The sequence below is a fragment of the Thamnophis elegans genome, chromosome 17 (assembly GCF_009769535.1).
Source record: "Thamnophis elegans isolate rThaEle1 chromosome 17, rThaEle1.pri, whole genome shotgun sequence".
Lineage (NCBI taxonomy): Eukaryota > Metazoa > Chordata > Lepidosauria > Squamata > Colubridae > Thamnophis > Thamnophis elegans.
In genome coordinates, this window is record NC_045557.1 from 5,090,675 (window position 1) to 5,112,360 (window position 21,686).

Below are 21,686 nucleotides of genomic sequence, written 5' to 3' on the forward strand. Positions count from 1 at the left end.
TATTTCACTTTCATTATTAACACTGGCTTATGATGATCTTCGGAATACGAAAGTGAAGGTTAGAAGAGAGCTGTGTCAACATTTATAATGACAGCATGAAGTTACGAGTGGCTTCGAAAAAGCTACTTACGACCCATCCCCGAACTTACAACGGCCACCTCTCCTTCACACCTTGGAAGTTTTGATTGCCGCACACAGACGAAACACACCGGTAATGTCATTCCCTTTGGGGCACTGGGAAACAGACCGGACATCATGGTTACCTGGCTTTACGACCGCTGTAAAAGGAGTCGTGAAATCCAGTCCAGTCAAGTGGCGTCTGGACTTAACCTAGTTAACACCTTGCAAAATTCCAGGCTTTGTTGTGTCCGTAAGTCGAGGCAAAAATAAGTCTCTACCACCGGATAACGCAAGTGATTTACACGCACAAAATAATACAAGGAATAGCTCTGGATAATCCCATCCGGCGGCACTAAAGGCGATTTTTTTTAGAAGGAAACAAGAGGCTGGATTGTTTCCTTTTGGTTTGGCCTGCATGATGACCTCGGTCCCAGCGGTTTGCAAAAATGAACTCCATGGCTTAAAGCGATGTGTCAACACCACCAAGAGGGGCAAATTAAGTCCCACAGAAGCTGACTTTCAAAGTGGGGGCGGTGTTTATTTTGTCACAACAAACCTCTTAAGGCGTCCCGTGGCACCTTAAATGAACTTTGCAGCTCATCCTTTCCTAAACCAGAGTGCCAGGAGGACCAAACATGTTAAGCAAATCCTGTAAAAACCTCTAATAACAGAGTGTTTAAATAAACCATTCGCTTCATACCTGAGGGGGGGTTTCCCTCTGAAAAAAGCCACATTAAGGGAAGCCCTCAACGCGAAGGGCAAAGCCAAGGGGAAGAGAAGCAATGTTTACATTAAAATGCACGGTATTTAATAGAAGGCACACTGGATTCCACAATCTGGTTTTCTGCATCCCGGGACAAATGCAAATAATGTCGAATAATTCCTGATTTTTGCAACAATAACCAAAAAAAAAAACCCACCCAAAAATGAGAAGAGCTTGAACAACGTGTAAAAGAAGGTTTGGGGTGATTAAAAATGTATAATGGAGGCAGGAGATTTCCTGGGTGGGGTAGGGTAGAAATAGCAACCGAAAATTGGAACAATGCGAGTCCAGAATACAGAATAACAGAGTTGGAAGGGACCTTGGAGGTCTTCTAGTCCAACCCCCTGCTCAGGCAGGAGACCCTATATACCCTTCTGGTATACCAGTCCAAGGGAAGGGAAAAATGGATTAGCTAAATAGGGAAGGGGCTTTGCGATGTTCCCACCTTATATGTTAGGCCAGGGGACTCCAAATTTGGCAACTTTTAAGGCTTGTGGACTTCAAGTCCTAGAATTCCCCCAGCCCGCCATGATTCACCGTCGTTAAGTGAATCTGGCTTCCCCATTGACTTTGCTTGTCAGAAGGTCGCAAAAGGGGAAAAAAATTACCCTGGGAATATGGCCACAGTCATAAATACGAGTTGCAAGTCAATGTGTTACATTCACAAACCAGCATGAGACGGGAAGGCTAGCTAATATTGGCGATTTTAAAAGCTAACCACTATAAAACACACAAGATTAAAAAAGAAAAACCTTTTTTAAAAGCTGAAAAAAAGAAATAAAGACATAATGGTATAAAAGCATAAAGATATAAAGATATCTGCTTCCTCGCTAAGATTTCTGTCACTTTTGCCATCAGTGAAAAGGACACAAATATTCCAGTTGTTTGAGTAATAAATTGTTTACAGCCAACTTGTCAACAACTTATTGAGTTGGACTATTATATCCATAAGGCTGGGTCAGCCGGGAATGATGGCTTTTGTAAATAAGCCTAATGTATCCCTTTTGGGGGGGGGGGCGGGGTGGAAGCATAAGGGAGAGAAAATTGAAAATTGGCCTTGATGTGGATGATGGGGCTCCAATCCCACTCGTCTTGGGGATGGGGGGAGAGTTTGCGGAGCTGTGGATGATGGAGTGATGACTCCACAACTTAAAAGCCAGAGAAGATTAGGAATTTATTATTAACTTAAATATTGTGGCCACCCAACTCCAACGGAGAGGAGGGTGCGGCTGTGGATGATGGGGCTACGGTTCCCCTCTCCTAGCAGGGACGTCTCTGGAGATCTGGAGGGGGGGAAGGAACTGGTACTGCTGTGGATGATGGGTCCACAACCCCATTCTCCCAACAGGAGGTAAAAACTCCTGGGGGGGGGAGAATTGGCTCCACTGTGGATGATGGGTCCACAACTCCATTCTCCCAACAGAGGGTAAAAACTCCTGGGGGGGGGAGGGAATTGGCTCCGCTGTGGATGATGGGTCCACAACCCCATTCTCCCAACAGGAGGTAAAAACTCCTGGGGGGGGAGAATTGGCTCCACTGTGGATGATGGGTCCACAACTCCATTCTCCCAACAGAGGGTAAAAACTCCTGGGGGGGGAGGGAATTGGCTCCGCTGTGGATGATGGGTCCACAACCTCATTCTCCCAAAGGGAGGTAAAAACTCCTGGGGGGGGGGAAATTGGCTCCGCTGTGGATGATGGGTCCATAACCTCATTCTCCCAACAGGAGGTAAAAACTCCCTGGAGGGAGGGGGAGAATTGACCCTGCTGTGGATGATGGGTCCACAACCCCATTCTCCCAAAGGGAGGTAAAAACTCCCTGGAAGGGGGAGGGAGAATTGGCTCAGCTGTGGATGATGGGTCCATAACCTCATTCTCCCAACAGGAGGTAAAAACTCCCTGGAGGGAGGGGGAGAATTGACCCTGCTGTGGATGATGGGTCCACAACCCCATTCTCCCAAAGGGAGGTAAAAACTCCTGGGGGGGGAGAATTGGCTCCGCTGTGGATGATGGGTCCATAACCTCATTCTCCCAACAGGAGGTAAAAACTCCCTGGAGGGGGAGAATTGGCCCTGCTGTGGATGATGGGTCCACAACCCCATTCTCCCAACAGGAGGTAAAAACTCCCTGGAAAGGGGGGGGGGAGAATTGGCTCCGCTGTGGATGATGGGTCCATAACCTCATTCTCCCAACAGGAGGCTAAAAAATACCCCTCTCCCTGCCTGCCGTGAAACATGGGTCACAATTCCCCCATTCAGAAGGCCCCCAATCTCTGAGGGGGGGGACACTCCCCCTGCTGTGGACCATGGGGCCTCAAACCCCTCCTCCCCCAGGAAAGAGTTGCAACGCCACCCTCCCTCGGCTGGGGATGATGGGAAAGGCGACCCCACCCCCTTAGCAACCCCCTCAACTCTTCCGGCTGAGGGAGGGTGAAGCGCCTGATGGGGCGTGTAGTCCTCCCCCTCAGGAGACCCCGTCAACCCCGGGCGGGGCCGATGGGACTTGTAGTCCGGCCGTCAACGAGCCCGGCGGGGCAGGAGGGCCTCCTTCCCGGCTTGGCTGAGGGAAACTGAGGTAAAAGCGGCCCCTTTCCTTCCCTTCTTTCCCTCACGGAGCCTCCCGGGCGGCGGACGACACTCACTATTCGGGGTTCATGGCGGCGGCGGCTCCTCCGCGGCGGGCGGGCGGGCAGGCGGGCGGCTCTGCTGTCGGCTTCTCCTCCTCCTTTTTTTTCCTTTTCCCCCTTCTTTCCTTCCTTCCTTCCTTCCTCCGGCCTCCTTCCTGCCTGGCGGATCCGGTCGCTTCTCGCACAAGATGGCCGCCGCCGCTCCCCCCGCCCTCCCCCCGCAGGGGCGACTTTAACAACGCGCACGCGCGGGGCCGCGCGCGGGGCACGCCGGGAGGCGTAGTCTCCGCGCTGAGGTGTCTTTTTTTTTGGGGGGGGAAGAGGAGGAAACCTTGAGTCAGGTTCTCTCTCTTTCTCAATCCCAGCCGCGCGGCCTGTCGGGAAATGGAGATTCCGGCTTCCTGGTTTGACGTCATCCTCCCCCCCTCTCGCCCCGCCTCCCCTCCCGGGGTCGTCTTTCGGCGTCATGGCCGCTGCCCCAGAGGCACTCTGGGAAATTGAGTTCTGGCCGCCTTGACCTCAGGGTCTGTCATTATAGATAGGGGCCATTATAGAGCAGTTATGTTTAAATTATTCGATTAGTTATTAAACAGCCCATTTTAATTATTTTTAAATAGCCTCTGATTACACGAGGTTGTGCGTGTGAAATATTTAAACAATTAGGCCTTTAACAGATGAACAGAGTTGGAAGGGACCTAGGAGGTCATCTAGTCCAACCCCCTGCCCAAGCAGGAAACCCTACATCTGCCTCTACCTAGGATTGAACTCACAACCTCCTGATTGTGAGCCAAGAGCTCCACCTCCAGGCTTAAATAAGAGGCCTTATTTAAGTGCCTAAATTATTCTAATATTTCGCATCAACAAACGATCCAGCCACACCTGTATTTTACCTATACAAACTTATACACGTAATATTTGTGGTGTTTATTATAGTGTTGTAAAATATGTGGTGTTGACTGTTCTGTTATTTATTTATCAGGTACTTCTCGACTTGCAACGGCCCCTTTTAGTGACCAAAGTTACAAAGGCACCGAAAAAAGTGACTTATGACCGTTTTTTTCACACTTACGACCGTTCCGGCATTCCCCACGGCCGCGTGATCCAAATTCGGATGCTTGGAAGCTGACTCATGTTTATGACGGGTGCAGCATCCGGGGTCATATAGTCACCTTTTATTTTTATCCCCAATCGCGCGGGTTTGTTCATAAGGGTGTATATATATACATCTAAAAACACAACCACAAATTTAAATTTAGATTGGCTAAATCCGGCACAGAACTCGGATTCCTAAAAACAGCCTTGGGGATTCATGCGACTTTGATTTTCTAATTGGTAGGGCCTCCAATCGGACGTGTTTGAATGGAAGGAAATAAAAATAACAATAAAGGGTGGAATGTATTAATACATACGTGGCTGTAGATTAGAACAAGAAGCAATGGGTGGAAACTAATCAAGGAGAGAAGCAACTTAGAACTGAGGAGGAATTTCCTGACAGTTAGAACAATTAATCAGTGGAACAAAAATTGCCTCCAGAAGTTGTAAATACCCCAACACTGGAAGTCTTTAAGAAGATGTTGGATAGCCATTTGCCTGAAACGGTATAGGGTTTCCTGCCTAGGCAGGGGGTTGGACTAGAAGACCTCCAAGGTCCCTTCCAACTCTGCTATTTATTGTATTGACTTAAACCCTGAAATATTTTTGCTGGGGATTTTACCAGAAAATTATAATAAAGAAAATGTATATTTGATTATTCATGTTATAACAGCAGCTAGGATCGTATTTGCCCAAAATTGGAAAAGTGAGGAGGATCCCGACAGAGGAGAATGTGATTAGGAAAATATTACAATGTCCAGAAATGAATAGATTGACACTGGCAATTAAAAGGAAAGAACAAACCGATTATTATACAATTTGGAAATCTTTTTTACCGGTGGTTAGAGAATAGACATAAGAATTAATCGTAAAAGGAGTTATCTAAAGTATAGAAAATATATTAATTGTCAATATAACTAATAGAGCTAAATAAATTTCAATTTATTTTGAAATTTAATGGGATTGTTATAATATTAGATACTTAAGGTATTGGAAATTAAGCCAAAATGAAACAATAAGATTGTATATTTTAATGTTGGGACAAAATATTTGTACTTGGACGGCACACTGGTTAATGGAAAATGGATTGTTTATATAAAAATAAAATGTAAAAAAAATGTTTAATTTTTTTTTAAAAAAAAAGACCAAACCACAGAATATTCCTCTTATTTTTATTTCTAGAGCAACATAATTAAATACAAAGCACAATTCTCTTTCCTTTCGTTTCACCCCCTCCGACATAACCGTTAACCTCTTCTCCGTATGCAAGAGCCCCCTCCAAGTGCCCGCGAACACGCACGCAAGATTTAAGGGGATATAAGTTACCGGGGTCCTGCCCGTTTTGAAATCCTGTGAAACGGCGAGGGGGGGGAGAGGGAGGAATAAAAAACAAACTCAAAAATTACAGGCCCGTCCTCCCTACGGGCTTGCAATAGAGCGAGGGACTTAAGTTAAGTGGGATCTTTTGCAAAATAGCAATTTTTTTTGCCGCAAAGGTTGAAAGCAGAATTTGAAGCAGGAGACAAGCTTCCTGCGTTTGCAATAATCCCCCCCCCCAAAAAAGAGGTGGTTTTCTCCCCTACATCAGCCCCCCACTCCACTCCCAGGGATGCATCAGGAATGGAGAAATGGCATCTGATATAAATGCGCCGTTTGGAAGTGTTCTCCATCTCTAGAAGCAGCAGAAGGAAGAGAAAAGAGAGGAGGCAAGAATAGGGGGAGTGGATCGGGTTTTCTGCTCAAACCCAGTGTTCTACCCCTTTGGCTTAAATCCTTAGCTGTTTATTTATTGTGATTATGATGATTTTTAATTGAATGGATGCCCAAGCAACGCTGGGGGGGGGGGGGAGAGAAGAAAGGGCCCGTTTATCTTGCTAAGAAGGGGTGCAAAGAATCACGGCAGAGAAGAGGCGATAATCGCTGGGTGAAAGGATTCAGCCGGTTCGTAACGGTTTGTACGAACCGGTTGCAGAAATTTTTAACTGGTTCGCCGAACCCGCAAATACTGCTTCTGGCTGGCCCAGTTGTCTCTCCCTATGCATCGTTCCCAAGCAGGGGAGGAAGATGGGGGGTTATCTACAGTGGGGGGTTATCTACGATTCCCACTGGCTCTCTTAAGATGAGGGCCAGTGGGAATACGATTAATAATCCATCTCGCTCAGGCGAGATGCCTCCTGCGCCCAAATTTGGAGGGGAGAAAAAAGAGAGGAGCGGAGAAGAACGAGATAGGAATATTTGCATGGACACCGGGGGTCATTCCGTCGGTAAGCGAGCCCCTGAATTAAAGAGGCCGCAGGAGCGATGCATCGTAATCCAGGCAGTCCCCCTAAAAATACAAAATAATTTTAAAAAATCCAGTGCAGATTGAGGAGAAGAGAGATGAGATTTCAAGAGAGAGGAGGGGCTGGCTTGGGATCTCTCTCTCTCTCTCTCTCCCTGAGGCTGGGCACAACAGATCCTACACAGAAAGGATCCACTGGGAAGAGAGCCATTCAAGTGCTTGAATTACTAAGCGTAATTATTCTTTCAAATGAAGGTGGATTCAAAACTGACCTTGCTAGTTTTCGACCCCGTTTTGGCAAGAAAGGAACGCAGAACGGAACCCCAGGAAATTATATTATTATTGTTATTATTATTTTGCTACTTTCCCACCACTTTCCCGAGAAGAGGCCTTGACAAATCATGCAGCTTTAGGGGTCCGTCGTCCCCCCGCAACAAGATGCAGTTTACGGTGTGTCATGGCAATGTATCAAGATATCCTGCCTTAATCTGGACTTAGAGGTGAGTGGTCGAAGTGGCACTTGGTAGCCAGGGCCGAGGATGAGAGCTGCGGTGGCAACATGCTCGGGGTGGGTGGAGGGGAGAGGAAGACCTTGGATGTGGGGGCGATGGCGTACTTGTGGGGCGCCGGCGGAGCCCGTGAAGGGGAAAGTGAGATACCGCTCTGCCTCGGAGCTGCAAATGGTGGGAGCTCTGTGCTGGCAGGATGGGGAATTCAGGGAGGATGAGGTCCCAGGCAGAAGCTAGGAGCAGCCCTGGCGTGGTCCGGATTTCCAGGCCTCCCCCGGGCACTCCAACCCAGCCCGAGCCACGGGGGGGAATCACGCCATCAGGGACCTTCGGCGGGGCAGGTCGACGTTGCTGGCGCTTAAGCCTCGGCTGTCGCAGAGGTTGCCGGAGCCCTAGAGAGGAAAAAAGAGCGAAGGGGATTGAAGGGGTGCCAGCTTTGCATCTCCCAATTTTGGAGGGGTTGTCCTTCTCCTCCTTCTTCCTTCCTTTTCCCTTCCTTTCTTCCTTCCTCTTCTACTCTGCCGTTTCTTCCTTTTCCCTTGCTCCCTCTTCCTTCCTTCCTCTTACACCTCCCACATTCCTTCCTTCCTCCCCTTCCTCCCCTTAGCGGGAGGTTCCCGTAGGCACGGGAACTGCGGGAGGTGGGAGTGGGAGGCACCGTGTTACGGTGGTTCTCCTCCTACCTCTCGGACAGGTCGCAGTCGGTGTTAGTGGGAGGGCAGAGATCGTCCCCAAGGCCCCTGAAATATGGGGTGCCGCAGGGTTCGGTCTTATCCCCCCTACTATTTAACATTTACATGAAACCGCTGGGAGAGATCATCCGTAGGCACGGGATTAGATACCATCAATATGCGGACGATACTCAATTGTATCTGTCCGCCCCGTGCCAAATCAATGAAGCGGTTGCCGTGATGGACCGGGGGCTCGAAGCCGTCATGGACTGGATGAGGATTAACAAGCTTGTGCTCAACCCAGAAAAGACCGAGTGGCTGTTGTGTTTTCCTCCCAAAAATTCGGCCACTAATCCAACACTCAGGCTGGGGGGTCAAATTCTACACCCCTCAGAGAGGGTTCGCAACTTGGGAGTCCTCCTGGATTCACAGCTGTCATTCGACCATCATATAGCGGCTGTGACCAGGGGGGCATTCGCCCAGGTACGCCTGGTGCGCCAGTTGCGACCCTACCTGAACCGGGAGGCCCTCACAACAGTCACTCGGGCCCTCGTGATTTCTAGGCTGGAATACTGCAATGTGCTCTACATGGGGCTGCCCTTGAAGAGCATCCGGCGACTTCAGCTAGTGCAGAATGCAGCCGCGCGAGTGATTGCGGGTGCACCCCGATTCACCCGCATTACACCTATCCTCCGCGAGCTGCGCTGGCTACCTGTCGATCTCCGGATGCGCTTCAAGGTGCTATTGACCACCCATAAAGCCCTACATGGCAGTGGATCTGGATACTTGAGAGACCGCCTTCTGCCAATTACCTCCCTACGGCCTATAAGATCTCATAGGTTAGGCCTCCTCCGCATCCCATCGGCCAGCCAATGTCGGCTGGCAACCACAAGGAGGAGGGCCTTCTCAGTAGCGGCCCCGACCCTTTGGAACGAGCTCCCCGTAGAGATTCGTACCCTCTCCACCGTCCAGGCCTTCCGCACAGCCTTGAAGAACTGGCTCGCCCGTCAGGCCTGGGGATAAGGACCATTACCCCGCCCGAATGTTGTATGCATGTTGTGTATCATTTTTATTATGTGTTGTTGTCTTAGTACTGTATTGTATTGTATTCCCCTCTCCCTGGTTTCTGTGAGCCGCCCTGATTCCCCTCAGGGAAAAGGGCGGCCTACAAATAAAATCAATTCAATTCAATTCAATTCAATTCCTTCTTTCCTTCCCCTCCCTCCCTATTTTTCCTTCCTTCCATTTTTCTTTCCTTCCCTTCCATCATCCCTCTTCCTTCCTTCCCTTCCCTCCTCCCCCTTCTTCCTTCCCTTTCACCTTCTCCTTCCTCCCTCCTCTCACATTCCTTCCTTCCTCTTCCCTCTTTCCTTCCCCTCCCTCCTTCTATCTTTTTCCTTCCTTCCCTTCCATCCTCCCTGCCTCTTCCTTTCTTCCCCCTCTCTCCTCCTCCCTCCCTCCTCCCATATTCCTTCCTTCCTCCCCCTTCCTCTTCCTTCTTTCCTTCCTTCCCCTACCTTCCTCCATCTTTTTTTTTCCTTCCTTCCTTTCTTCCCTTCCCTCTTCTCCTTCCTTCCTTTTCCTTCCTTTCTCCTCCTGCATTCCTTCCTTCCTCCCCCTTCCTCTCTTTGTCTTTTTCCTCCCTACCTTCCCCTCCCTTCCTCTTCTTTCCATCCCTCCCCTCCTCCCTCCCTCTTCTCCTTCCTTCCCTTTCACCTTCTTCTCCTTTCTCCCTCCTCCCACATTCCTTCCTTCCACTTCCCTCTTTCCTTCCCCTCCCTCCTTCTTTTTCCTTCCTTCCTTTCCATCCTCCCTGCCTCTTCCTTTCTCCCCCCTCTCCTCCTCCCACATTCCTTCCTTCCTCTTCCTTCTTTCCTTCCTCCCTTTTCTCCCTTCCCTCTTCTCCTTCCTCCCTTTTCTCCCTTCCCTCTTCTCCTTCCTTCCTTCCCCTTCCTTTCTCCTTCCACATTCCTTCCTTCCTCCCCTTCCTCTCTTTGTCTTTTTCCTCCCTCCCTTCCCCTCCCTCCCTCTTCTTTCCATCCCTTCCCTCCTCCCTCACTCTTCTCCTCCCTTCCTTCCCTCCTCCCTCTATGAAAACAATCCAGCTACTCGACCAGATCACACTGTTATCAAAAGACACTGTTGTTAAGAGGGACAGGCCACAACCTGCCCCTTTGACATTGTTGGCAAACGAGTCTCGTGGCTTCCCACCCCGCCATGCCAGCTTCACCACTGGAGCCCAATCCGAAAGAGAAGGCTGGGCAGATTCCCCACCACAGGTGTGTTACCTGGCTCGGTTCCTCTTCTACGCTTTTGTTCAGGAAGTTGAGCGAACTGGCCCTTTTAATCCTGCAGCGAAAGAGTAAAGCCAGAACGGGTGAGATTCCTTTCCCGAGGGGACCCACCTTCGGGGATCAGCGTTCGGAAACGGAATCCCTCTTTTCAACCTGAATTCGGTCATTTTATTCCTGGCCGAACCATGTACAAGAAATCCTCGACTTAACAAGCATTTTGTTTAGCGACTGAAGTTTTTTTCAGCACTGGAAAAAAAGGGACGCAAGATTTTTCCCCACTTACGGCGTGGTCGATCAAAACCAATCGAATTGATTTTGCAATCAAAACCCAGACGCTGGGCAACCGACTCACGTTTACGACGGTCGCAGCGTCCCGGGATGTGGGTCACGCGATCCCCCTTTTGCAACCTTCTGGCGAGCAAAGCCAAACGGGTGGGGTGGGGGGAATCCAGACCCACTTAACACCCGTGTCCCTAGGTTTAACCGCCACACGGATTCCCTTAACTGTGAAAGGTCATAAAAATGGGACCGAAAACTCCCTTAAACAGGTGTTTCGCGTTAACTCCGTGGTTGCTAAGTCGAAGAGTTCCCCTGTACACAAATGAAGACGATTGGGATGACGCCAGAATCAGAGAAACAAAACAATCTCCTCAAAATCTATCTATATATAAAAACGTGTGTGTTTGCCCGTGTGTGCTCCACTATAACTCTGGAACGCCTGGAGCAATTTCAACCCAACTTGGTACACAGATGAATTACTGTTTGGAAACAAATACTGTGGGGGTAAGACACCCCTAAGGCCCCTCGGGGTGTGTGTTCTGTTAAGATACAGCCTGTTGTGCCTTCAAATGGCTTCTACTGTACTGCCCTCAAATGGCTTCTACTGTACAGCGCAGTGGAGTTGCCATGGTAATGGCTTCACAGTCCTCCACAAGGGGGCTCCCTCTGGTAAGGGTGGGGGAGGGAAAGCCAACATTTGAAATTACATTTGGTTCGGACGTTTCCCCCCTATAAATAAATACCCGGGCAACGCCGGTTTATCGGCGAGTATAAAAATGAAAATGGGAGGAAATGCAGGATAGGGGCGTTCCCATTGCTCCGGACTCCTCAAAATTTGAAACTCACCCGGGATTCCTCGGTTCTTGGGGGCTGCTCCCTTGAAGCTTCTTAACCAGCATCTCGCTGCTCCGTCGCAAAGCGTCTCGCAGCTTCCCGAAAGAGCCGCTGCGGCGCAGAGTTCCAGAGCCCACCTGGCAGAGCAAAAGACACACAGGTTGCGCCCATCTTTTAAGTTAACAAGGAAATTGTTAGTTCTATCTATCTATCTATCTATCTATCTATCTATCTATCTATCTATCCCTATATCTATCTATCTATTGCTTTCTATCTATCTATCTATCTATCTATCTATCTATCTATCTATCTATCTATCTATCTATCTATCCCTATATCTATCTATCTATTGCTTTCTATCTATCTATCTATCTATCTATCTATCTATTTATCTATCATCTATCTATCTATACCTATATCTGTCTGTCTGTCTGTCTGTCTGTCTATCTATCTATCTATCTATCTATCATCTATCTATCTCTCTATCTATCTCTCTATCTCTCTGTCTATCTATACCTATATCTATCTATCATCTATCTATTTCTTTCTTTCTATCTATCATCTATCTATCTATACCTATCTCTCTCTCTCTCTCTCTCTCTCTCTCTCTCCCTATATCTATCTATCATCTATCTATTTCTTTCTTTCTATCATCTATCTATCTATCTATAACTATATCTATATCTATATCTATATCTATATCTATATCTATATCTATATCTATATCTATCTATCTATCTATCTATCTATCTATCTATCTATCTATCTATCTATCTATCTCTATATATATATATATCTATCTATCTCTATATCTATCTATCATCTATATCTATCTATCATCTATCTATTTCTTTCTACCTACCTACCTATCATCTATCTATCTATCTATCTATCTATCTATCTATCTATCTATCTATCTATCTATCTATCTATCTATCTATCTATCTATCTATCTATCATCTATCTTATCTATCTCCCTCTCCCTCTCTCTCTCTCTCTCTATCTCACCCCAGACCATTCGGCTACTCCTTCTTCTGACTCATTCTCGTTCTCGGACTTCCGGTTGCCGGGAGTCCCGTCGCGGTTGGATCGCTGTTCGGCACGGTTCCCGTCCTTTAGGAGCTCCACGATTTTGCTCTGGTTGAAAGCATCCATGCCCTGCAAAATACAGGAATCCGTTTAATCCGTGCCCCATGCATACGGGCAGACCTGTGCGTTTACATACGACAGTAAGGGAAATTTTCATTGCAAGTGATGGCGGTCGCAAATCAAGGCATCCCCCGGCCCAATAGCAATAGGAGTTAGACTTATATACCGCTTCACAGGGCTTTCAGCCCTCTCTAAGCGGTTTACAGAGTCAGCATATTGCCCCCAACAACAATCCGGGTCCTCATTTCACCCACCTCGGAAGGATGGAAGGCTGAGTCAACCCTGAGCCGGTGAGATTTGAACCGCCGAACTGCAGAACTGCAGTCAGCTGAAGTAGCCTGCAGTGCTGCACCCTAACCACTGCGCCACCTCGGCTCTTGTTTTCATCCCATGGAAAGAAACGAAACACGCTACCTGTTTGCGCGATTTTTGCGCACATTCTTCCAGCGTCTCGGCGGCTTCCACTTTGCCTTGGCGCCGATACAGAGACCCCAAACTTTTTAAGGTGGCGTTGACGGTCAGGCTTCCGGGGGGGGGGGAGGGGGGCGAGAGAGAGAGAGAGAAGCAAAGGCAGGCGTCAGGGAAGCGAGTACCGTTGTTAAGCGAATCGTGCTACGAGGGCCCATTTTCCCCGCTCACCTGTCGACCTTGCAGGCTTTATACCAGCTGCCGTATTCTCTGTACGGGGCGCTGTTTTCTCGGTACTTATCCTGAAGGGGAAAAGGAGATGTGAAAAATAAATAAATGAAAGGGAAGGCATGGTGATCGTTTGGATGCAGTTGTTCGGACCGAGGCTTCCCGAGAGCCTGAAGCTGACTCTTTGTCCCGACGAAAACCCCTTTTTATTAATTGACTGTGAATTCTGCTCATTCCCATCCAGCAAAGTCTTTCGAGGGAGGATTTACGGTCACAGACCTCATCTGGCTTGGAGAGCTGCCAGGCTGATATCTGCAGAACTTGGCCAGGAGTCTCGGAGAGTCATGAACCAATGAAGCGAACTCATGAGTCTCTTGCAAACTCCACTCCCCTGTCGCTCCTCTTTTATTTCCTCTGGGAGGGGCCATTCATCGTCTACCTGTGGCCTTACTCCCAAGTCGACCCCTGTTCTTTAGCTCTTCCTGTCATCTGGCAACTTTGCATATGCACACACTGGGAACAGGCTCCAGCTGTTCTTCTGCCTCACTGATGTCTGACTCTGAAGGCAGCTGATAACTGGCATACGGCCCTGGCCCCACTCTCTGCCTCCGACACAGAGCCCTCCTCCGAGCCTTCCCCAGACTCCAGGACTGGCCCAGGTTCCTCCCCAACCCTCCTCACTCTCCGACTCTGCTGCCACTGGCGGGTCACAACAACAGCCCCCAAATCCGGGTTAAAACAATCCGCCCTTTGGACTCTCTGCCCAAACCCCAAAATACCTTACATTCTTCCCGTTCCTCCGCATGCATCCAGATGGGTTTGTTGTCACCTGAATAGAAGAGAAGAAATGGTTTAGAAAATTCGAGGCAGCCGCATTGCGATAGGCTCAACTTTACGGATGCTGGAAAAGATGATACAACGACCTATTGACTTAAAACCGGAAATATCGTTGCTGGGGGATTTTACCAGAAAATGTATATTTGATGATTGGTGTGTTTTAGCAGCAGCTAGGATTGTTGTTGGCACAAAACTGGGAAAGCGAAGAGATCCCTGCAGAGGAGAATGTGATTAGGAAAATATCAGAAGGCGCAGGAATGAACAGATCAACATTGGCCATCGAAGAGAAAGAATAAACCGATTATTATATTGGGAATCTTATAAGAGCCGAGGTGGCGCAGTGGTTAAATGCAGCACTGCAGGCTACTTCAGCTGACTGCAGTTCTGCAGTTCGGCTGTTCAAATCTCACCGGCTCAAGGTTGACTCAGCCTTCCATCCTTCCGAGGTGGGTAAAATGAGGACCCGGATAGTTGTTGGGGGCAATATGCTGACTCTGTAAACCGCTTAGAGAGGGCTGAAAGCCCTATGAAGCGGTATATAAGTCTAACTGCTATTGCTATCTTTTCACTGGTGGTTAGAGTATAGACGTTAAGAATTAATAGTCAAAGAAGTTATCTGAAGTATGGAAAATGTATTAACAGTTAATATAACTAATAGAGTTATATAAATTATACCATGGGATTGCTTTAATAGTAGATACTTAAGGGATTGGAAATTAAGCCAAGATGAGATTAATTAATAAGATTGTAGAGTTGAATGTTGGCACGACATATTTGTACCCGGATGACACACTAGTTAATGGAAAATAGATTGTTTATATATAAATATATATATAAAAAACACGATATGGTGGCTGTTTAGCTTCAACAACTGATTCCTGTTGGGGCCCTAAGGAGCCTGGATGGGCAGGTGAGGAGTGGCTGGGAGGGGAGGGGTGAGTAGAGGTCGGCGAGGCGCCCCTCAACGTGAGTGACATGGAATTGGCCACGCCCACCCAGCCGGTCCTTAGGCAGATCGTATTAGTGGTCCGAGGGATTCAAAATTATGAATTTAAATATACTTTTTTTATTTTCCACTTTCATAACATATAATCAAATGTATACTATTACATAGCCAGTATCCTATTGTATTAAGTAGTAATTACATCAGTTCCTCTTGTCATCAACGCCCAGAAAGATAAAAATCCTTTATTAGCTCTTCTGCTCTCCATACACCTCTTTCTTCTGCCTCTCTCCTACCTCCTTTCTTCCCTCCATCATCCTTTCCTACTCTACTTCCCCTTCCTTTCTCCTTCTCCTCTCTCTTCATTCCACTCCTCCTTCTCCTCCTCATCTTCCCCCCTTATCCTCTCTCCTATCCCTCTCTTCCTATCTTTCTTCTCTCCTCTGTTTCCCACTCTTCTACCTCCTTTCTTCCCTCCATCATCCTTTCCTACTCTACTTCCCCTTCCTTTCTCCTTCTCCTCTCTCTTCATTCCACTCCTCCTTCTCTTCCTCATCTTCCCCCCTTACCTTCTCTCCTATCCCTCTCTTCCTATCTTTCTTCTCTCCTCTGTTTCCCACTCTTCCTCTCATTGGTGTATTTCAGCTTCTGAGCAAACTCCATTCTATGTTGATGGTATTTATGCTTCCATATCAATATACTTAACATATCTTAGTTTTAAAGAAAAAATAAGAGAAGACAGTATACATGTGCAATCATATTACATTAAAATCTAACACCCCTCGTCAAGCCTAATATGCATCCCTCCCTCCCCCCCAACCCCCCCCCCCAGCCTTCCCTCCCCCCGACTTCCCAGCACCCATACACGGTATAAATCTTTAACAAAAACAGTCTAGAATATATTGGAAAAAAGAATAAAAAATTGATAGCATCTTTACATTGAACTTAGCTCCTCCTTGCTAGGCTAACTTTAAACAATTTATATCATTCCTGATCTTAATCATAAGCTATCTGGAATTTCTTAGTCCCATATTTATTTTGTATATAATCGACCATTTTTTTCCAGTCTCGTTTATATCTCTTGTTTGAATTATGAATTTAGTGGCCCCTGAGAGCCGAAAGGTTGGTAACCTCTGGTCTCTAACGTTAAACCATAAATCTTGGTTTTATGGCTCCCGCTGGCCAGCTTCGCACAAGGTGCCGAGCCGAAGCGGGTGTGGCTTGCTCCGTTGGGTGAACCCGGATGGGGAGCTGAACCCACAATCCGGCTGAAATTCGGGTGGTGCAACGTTTCCCTTGGGCTGAGCTCATGAAAGGATCCAGATTTGCTCATCCGATATCAGCACACCTGGAAATGACTAAGCGAAAGAGAAGCGTTTGGACACGGACGGATGAGTCACCTTGCCTGGAAAAAGAAGAATTTTCGGCCCAGCCCAATGGATGTCACAGTTTACACACCAGGCGTTCCGACCCAGGTCTTGTCTAAGGTGGAACTAGAATTCACTGTCTCCCGGTGATCGGCTCAAAATCACCCGGCCGGATTTCGTGTCTAAGATGGAACTAGAATTCACTGTCTCCCAGTGATCAGCCCAAAATCACCCAGCTGGATTTCGTGTCTAAGGTGGAACTAGAATTCACTGTCTCCCGGTGATCGGCCAAAATCACCCGGCCAGATTTCGTGTCTAAGGTGGAACTAGAATTCACTGTCTCCTGGTGATTGGCCCAAAATCACCCGGCTGGATTTCGTGTCTAAGACGGAACTAGAATTCACTGTCTCCTGGTGATCGGCCCAAAATCACCCAGACGTATTTCGTGTCTAAGGTGGAACTAGAATTCACTGTCTCCTGGTGATCGGCCCAAAATCACCCAGCCGGATTTCATGTCTAAGATGGAACTAGAATTCACTGTCTCCCGGTGATTGGCTGAAAATCACCTGGCCGGATTTTGTGTCTAAGGTGGAACTAGAATTCACTGTCTCCCGGTGATCAGCCCAAAATCACCCAGCCGGATTTCGTGTCTAAGGTGGAACTAGAATTCACTGTCTCCCGGTGATCGGCCCAAAATCACCTAGCCGGATTTCGTGTCTAAGGTGGAACTAGATTTCACTGTCTCCCGGTGATCAGCCCAAAATCACCCAGCCGGCTTTCATAACTCAGGCGGGACTAGAACTAGCACCTGGTTTCTAGCCTGGTGCTTTAACCACTAGACCAGGAGTCAGCCATCTGCGGCTCTGGAGCCGCATGTGGCTTTTTCCTCCCTCTGCTGCGGCTCCGTCACCGGTAAGCGCCACAATTTTGAGAGGAGCTTCCGGGGGGGGGGGGGGGAGAAGAGAAACACAGTGCGACAGGAGGAGACTCTATGGCAAGGGTTTTCTAGTTGTCTCCACAATTGATGGGGCTTTTGGTTATGACAAGTAGGGGAAAAAGTACGCCGTGCTAGGAGGAGACTCTATGGTGGGGGAAATTGAACTTCCGGTCAGCTCCAGAATTGAACGGGGGGCTTCCGGTTAAAAACTCTGTGGCTCCCGTTGTTTTCTTTTCTGTGGGAAACGAGTCCAAATGGCTCTTGGGAGTCTTTAAGTTTGCCGACCCCTGATCTAGACCAAAGGTTCTCTCCAAAGTTAGCCACGGAATAAGCCCCTTTGCCCACTTTCCACACTTACACCCCTTTCCAAACCGATGAAAATACATCTTCCCACGCTTACCGTTGACCGATCCGAATTCCCTCTCGTGCGCCTGGGTGAGGATCTCCTTGTAGAGAGTCTCGGCTTCCTTGTATTTCCCTTGCTTGATGTACGAAGAAGCCTGGGAGGAAGATTTTTTTTTTTAAAAAGGCCAAAAGTTAAGAGGGACAGGCCACGTTTCTTGTTTTAAACCGGGGCTCACTGTTCTGACCCCCTTCGTCCTACACCAAAGCGCGCCAAGACAAAGATACTTCAAGGATTTATTAACACACAGACGAGACCTTGGCAGCAATCCAGCACAGTCCAGACGTTGGCAGCAATCCAGCCTGCCAAGCTAGCCACGAGAATTCTCCAGCTCTAGTGAATACGTTGACTCCTGCAATGGGCATGTGCACAATCATTCCTTTTATAGTCTTGAGAGGAGCCTAATTACCACCAGCTGAGCGCACTTATCTCCTGTAACTGTGTAACTGTTCCTTACGCCTATCAGCTCTCCGTTGCTGGGCATCCAGGACTAACTCCCTTGTCTCCTCCTCACTGCTCCAGTGCATGACGTCCGGATCACACTCCCTTGTCTCCTCCCAACTGGTCCAAAGCTCAGGCACCTCCTGGTGGCCAACCAGCCTCTCTGCACCCTGCTCGGAGTCGAAACCCTGTCCAGGGTCCTCCACATCCTCCAGAGCCGACTCAGAGGGGCCCTCGCTGTCGGAGTCTGGTGGCAGCTCCAATGGCTCCTGCTGGGCCACAACAGCTCACTAACTTTTCGGACCTCAGGGACCACTAAGTTCACAATTTTAAATCCCGAGCACCACTCGTACGACCTGCCTAATGACCGGCTGGGTGGGCGTGGCGAGGTGGTCACGTGAGTGGGTGGGCGTGGCCAACTCGATGTCACTCACGTCGAGGGGCGCCTCGCTGGCCTCGATTCGCCCCTCCCCTCCCCACCCGGCCCCTTTAGGGCCCCAACAGGAAGCAGTCGCGGGAGCTAAGCAGCCACCGCAAGAAAGAGTTGGCAGAAGAGGTCAGTTTGTGGTGTCCTTGGTCCTCTTCTTCCAGGCATTTCATGACCCAACTAGGTAACATCATCAGTACTAGAAGGGAGGAGGGTTTGTGGTAGTGGTGGAGGAGGAGGAGGAGGACGACGACTGTGGGGTCCTTTGAGCTCTCTGAGCTTGGTGGTTTACTTGCAGGCATTTCATGACCCAACTAGGTAACATCATCAGTGCCAGTTTAATTGGCACTGATGCTGTTCCCTAGTTGGGTCATGAAACATCTGCAAAAAAAGCCACCAAGCTCAGAGAGCACCAAGGACCCCACAGTTCAACTCCGACCTCACAAACATTCTCCTTTAAAGGGAACGGGGTATGTTCGCTTGTTTGCTTACCCAACTAGGTAACATCAACAGTGTCAGGGAGTGTGGGTTTTTGCTGCCTGTTTAGACGCAACGGCTTCGCCTCGCCCACGTTGGCGGGTGTAATTTCCCCCCTGCCAAGTTGCTTGATTCAAGTGGTCGTTTTCCGCTTGGCTGTTTGTCTGGGGTTAATCCCTGCTTATCTGGGGAAGATGCCTTCCCGCTCTTGATTTTTTTCATCCTTCTTCTCCTCTCTTGGGATGCTCCGAGTCTCTCAAAAGCCCCAACTCACCAGGTTGTTCTTGGTCTTGGCTACGTTTGGATTGTCGGAGCCCAGGCGCGATTCGTAGATCTCCAGGGCCCGCTGGTAATAGTACTGGACTTCCTCGTACTTCCCCTGGTTTTGGCAAAGGAGGGCCAGGTTGTTGAGCTGTTTGGCTACGTCGGGGTGATACTTTCCGAGCACCTGGAAGGAGGGAGAAGGAGAGGGAGAGAGGGAGGGAGGGAGGGAGAGAGGGAGGGAGAGGGAGGGAGGGAGAGGGAGGAAGAGAGGGAGGGAGGGAGGGAGGGGGAGGGAGAGAGAGAGGGAGGGAGGGAGAGAGAGAGGGAGGGAGAGAGAGGGAGGGAGAGGGGGGAGGGAGAGAGAGAGTGAGAGAGAGAGGGAGGGAGGGAGAGAGAGGGAGAGAGAGGGGGAGGGAGGGAGGGGGAGGGAGATAGAGAGTGAGAGAGAGGGAGGGAGAGAGAGAGAGGGAGAGAGAGAGGGAGGGAGGGAGAGGGAGGGGGAGGGAGAGAGAGAGAGAGGGAGAGAGAGGGAGGGGGAGAGAGAGAGAGGGAGAGAGAGAGGGAGGGAGAGAGAGGGGGAGGGAGGGAGGGGGAGGGAGAGAGAGGGAGGGAGGGAGGGAGAGAGGGAGGGAGGGAGAGAGAGAGGGAGGGAGGGAGAGAGAGGGAGGGGGAAGGAGAGAGGGAGAGGGAGGGAGGGAGGGAGAGAGAGAGGGAGGGAGGGAGAGGGAGGGAGAGGGAGGGAGGGGGCGGGAGGGAGAGGGAGGGAGGGAGGGAGGGAGAGGGAGAGGGAGGGAGGGAGAGAGAGGGAGGGGGGAGGGAGAGAGGGAGAGAGGGAGGGAGGGAGAGGGAGGGAGGGAGGGAGAGAGAGAGAGAGAGAGAGAGAGAGAGAGAGAGACGATGGCACTCAAGACATTTTTTAAAATATAATTTTATTTATAATTTTTTAACATCCAAAAGTGCTTGGGGAACAGTGTATTGTCTTGGGACGATATACTCTACACACAATTATGTGTGTAATAATGATACGGTAAAGGTAAAGTTTCCCCTGGCACATCTGAGCTAGTCGTTCCCGGCTCTAGGGGGCCCTGCTCATCTCCGTTTCAAAGCCGAAGAGCCAGCGCTGTCCGAAGACGTCTCCGGGGTCATGTGGCCGGCATGACTCAACGCCCCTGAAGGCGCACGGAAGGCTGTTCCCTTCCCACCAAATAAAATGACATTGAAAAAGTAATATAAAAAAGAAAAATAAAATAAATTACCTTCTCGCGAATCTCCAGCGCCCTCTTGCACAGAGGTTCGGCCTCTTTATATTTTCCTCGTTTCCCGTACAACACGGCCAGGTTGTTGAGAGTGGCAGCCACCTGATTGTGAAAAAGAAAAAGGAAATAATAATAACAACAACAACAACAACAACAACAACAACCCTGAAGGGCTGTTGGTTAACTGCCACGATTCGGTGTCTAAAGAAAAAGGATGTAGGAAATCGAGCAGATCGGAATAATGAAGTGGAGAGAAAAGCAAGGAAGGAAGGAAGGAGGATAATGAAGGGGAGAGAAATGGAAGGAAGGACAGAAGGAAGGAAGGAAAAGAAAGAAGAAAAGGGAAGAGAGAAAGAAAGACAGCAGATGGAAGAGAAGGGAAGGGTTGTGAGGGAAGGAATAGAATTTATAGAGGAAGGAAGGAAGGAAGGAAGGAAAGGACGAAGAAGGAAGGAAGGAAGGAAGGAAGGAAGGAAGGAGGATAATGAAGGGAGAGAAATGGAAGGAAGGACAGAAGAAGGCAGGAAAGAAGAAAGAAAAGGGGAGAAGAGAGAAAGAGAAAGCAAGACCGATGGGGAAAGAGAAGGGAAAGGGTGAAGGAGAGGAATAGAATTATTAAGGACAGGAAGGGAAGGATAGAAGGAAGGGAAGGAAGGAAGGAAGGAAGGAAGGAGGATAATGAAAGGGAGAGAGAACTGGAGAATGGACGGACAGGACAGAACAGGAAGGAAGGAAAAGGAAAGAAAGACAAAGGAAGGGGGGGGAAAGAGGAGAAGAGGAAAGGAGAGGGGGAAAGAAAGAAAGCAGATGGGAAAGAGAAGGGAAGGGTGAGGAAGGAAAGAAAGATATAAGGAAGGAAAGGAACGGAAGGAAGATAGAAGGAAGGAAAGGAAGGAAGAATGAAGGAGAGGGGAAAGGAGGAAGAGGATATGAATAGGGAGAGTAAATGGAAGGAAGGCAGAAGGAAGGAAGAAAAGAAAGAAAGAAAGGAAAGAGAGAAAGAAAGAGCATAGGGAAAGAGAGGGAGGTGAGGAAGACTAGAAATAAGGAAGGAGGAAGGTAGGGACTGAGCAGGAAGGAA

The 21,686-nt window shown here is 48.8% G+C and overlaps 2 protein-coding genes across 2 annotated transcripts in view; both read right to left on the reverse strand.

Moving 5' to 3' along the window:
- Nucleotides 1-3,768, reverse strand: part of LOC116519932 (ras-related protein Rab-1B) — a 13,613-nt gene extending 9,845 nt beyond the window's left edge. The window contains exon 1 of the mRNA XM_032234036.1: nt 3,524-3,768. Within this exon, the coding sequence (XP_032089927.1) occupies nt 3,524-3,537 (14 nt within the window). The 5' untranslated portion in view covers nt 3,538-3,768. The remainder of the gene's footprint in view (nt 1-3,523) is intronic.
- Nucleotides 3,769-5,755: 1,987 nt separating this feature from the next.
- The window catches only part of LOC116520132 (kinesin light chain 2-like), an 18,649-nt gene continuing 2,718 nt past the window's right edge, over nt 5,756-21,686 (reverse strand). Inside the window, exons 2-11 of the mRNA XM_032234283.1 lie at nt 20,606-20,707; nt 19,360-19,533; nt 17,738-17,837; nt 14,033-14,082; nt 13,257-13,327; nt 13,032-13,140; nt 12,477-12,626; nt 11,481-11,605; nt 10,350-10,410; nt 5,756-7,782 (exon numbers count right to left, since the gene is read on the reverse strand). Of these exons, the coding sequence (XP_032090174.1) occupies nt 7,702-7,782; nt 10,350-10,410; nt 11,481-11,605; nt 12,477-12,626; nt 13,032-13,140; nt 13,257-13,327; nt 14,033-14,082; nt 17,738-17,837; nt 19,360-19,533; nt 20,606-20,707 (1,023 nt within the window). The 3' untranslated portion in view covers nt 5,756-7,701. The remainder of the gene's footprint in view (nt 7,783-10,349; nt 10,411-11,480; nt 11,606-12,476; nt 12,627-13,031; nt 13,141-13,256; nt 13,328-14,032; nt 14,083-17,737; nt 17,838-19,359; nt 19,534-20,605; nt 20,708-21,686) is intronic.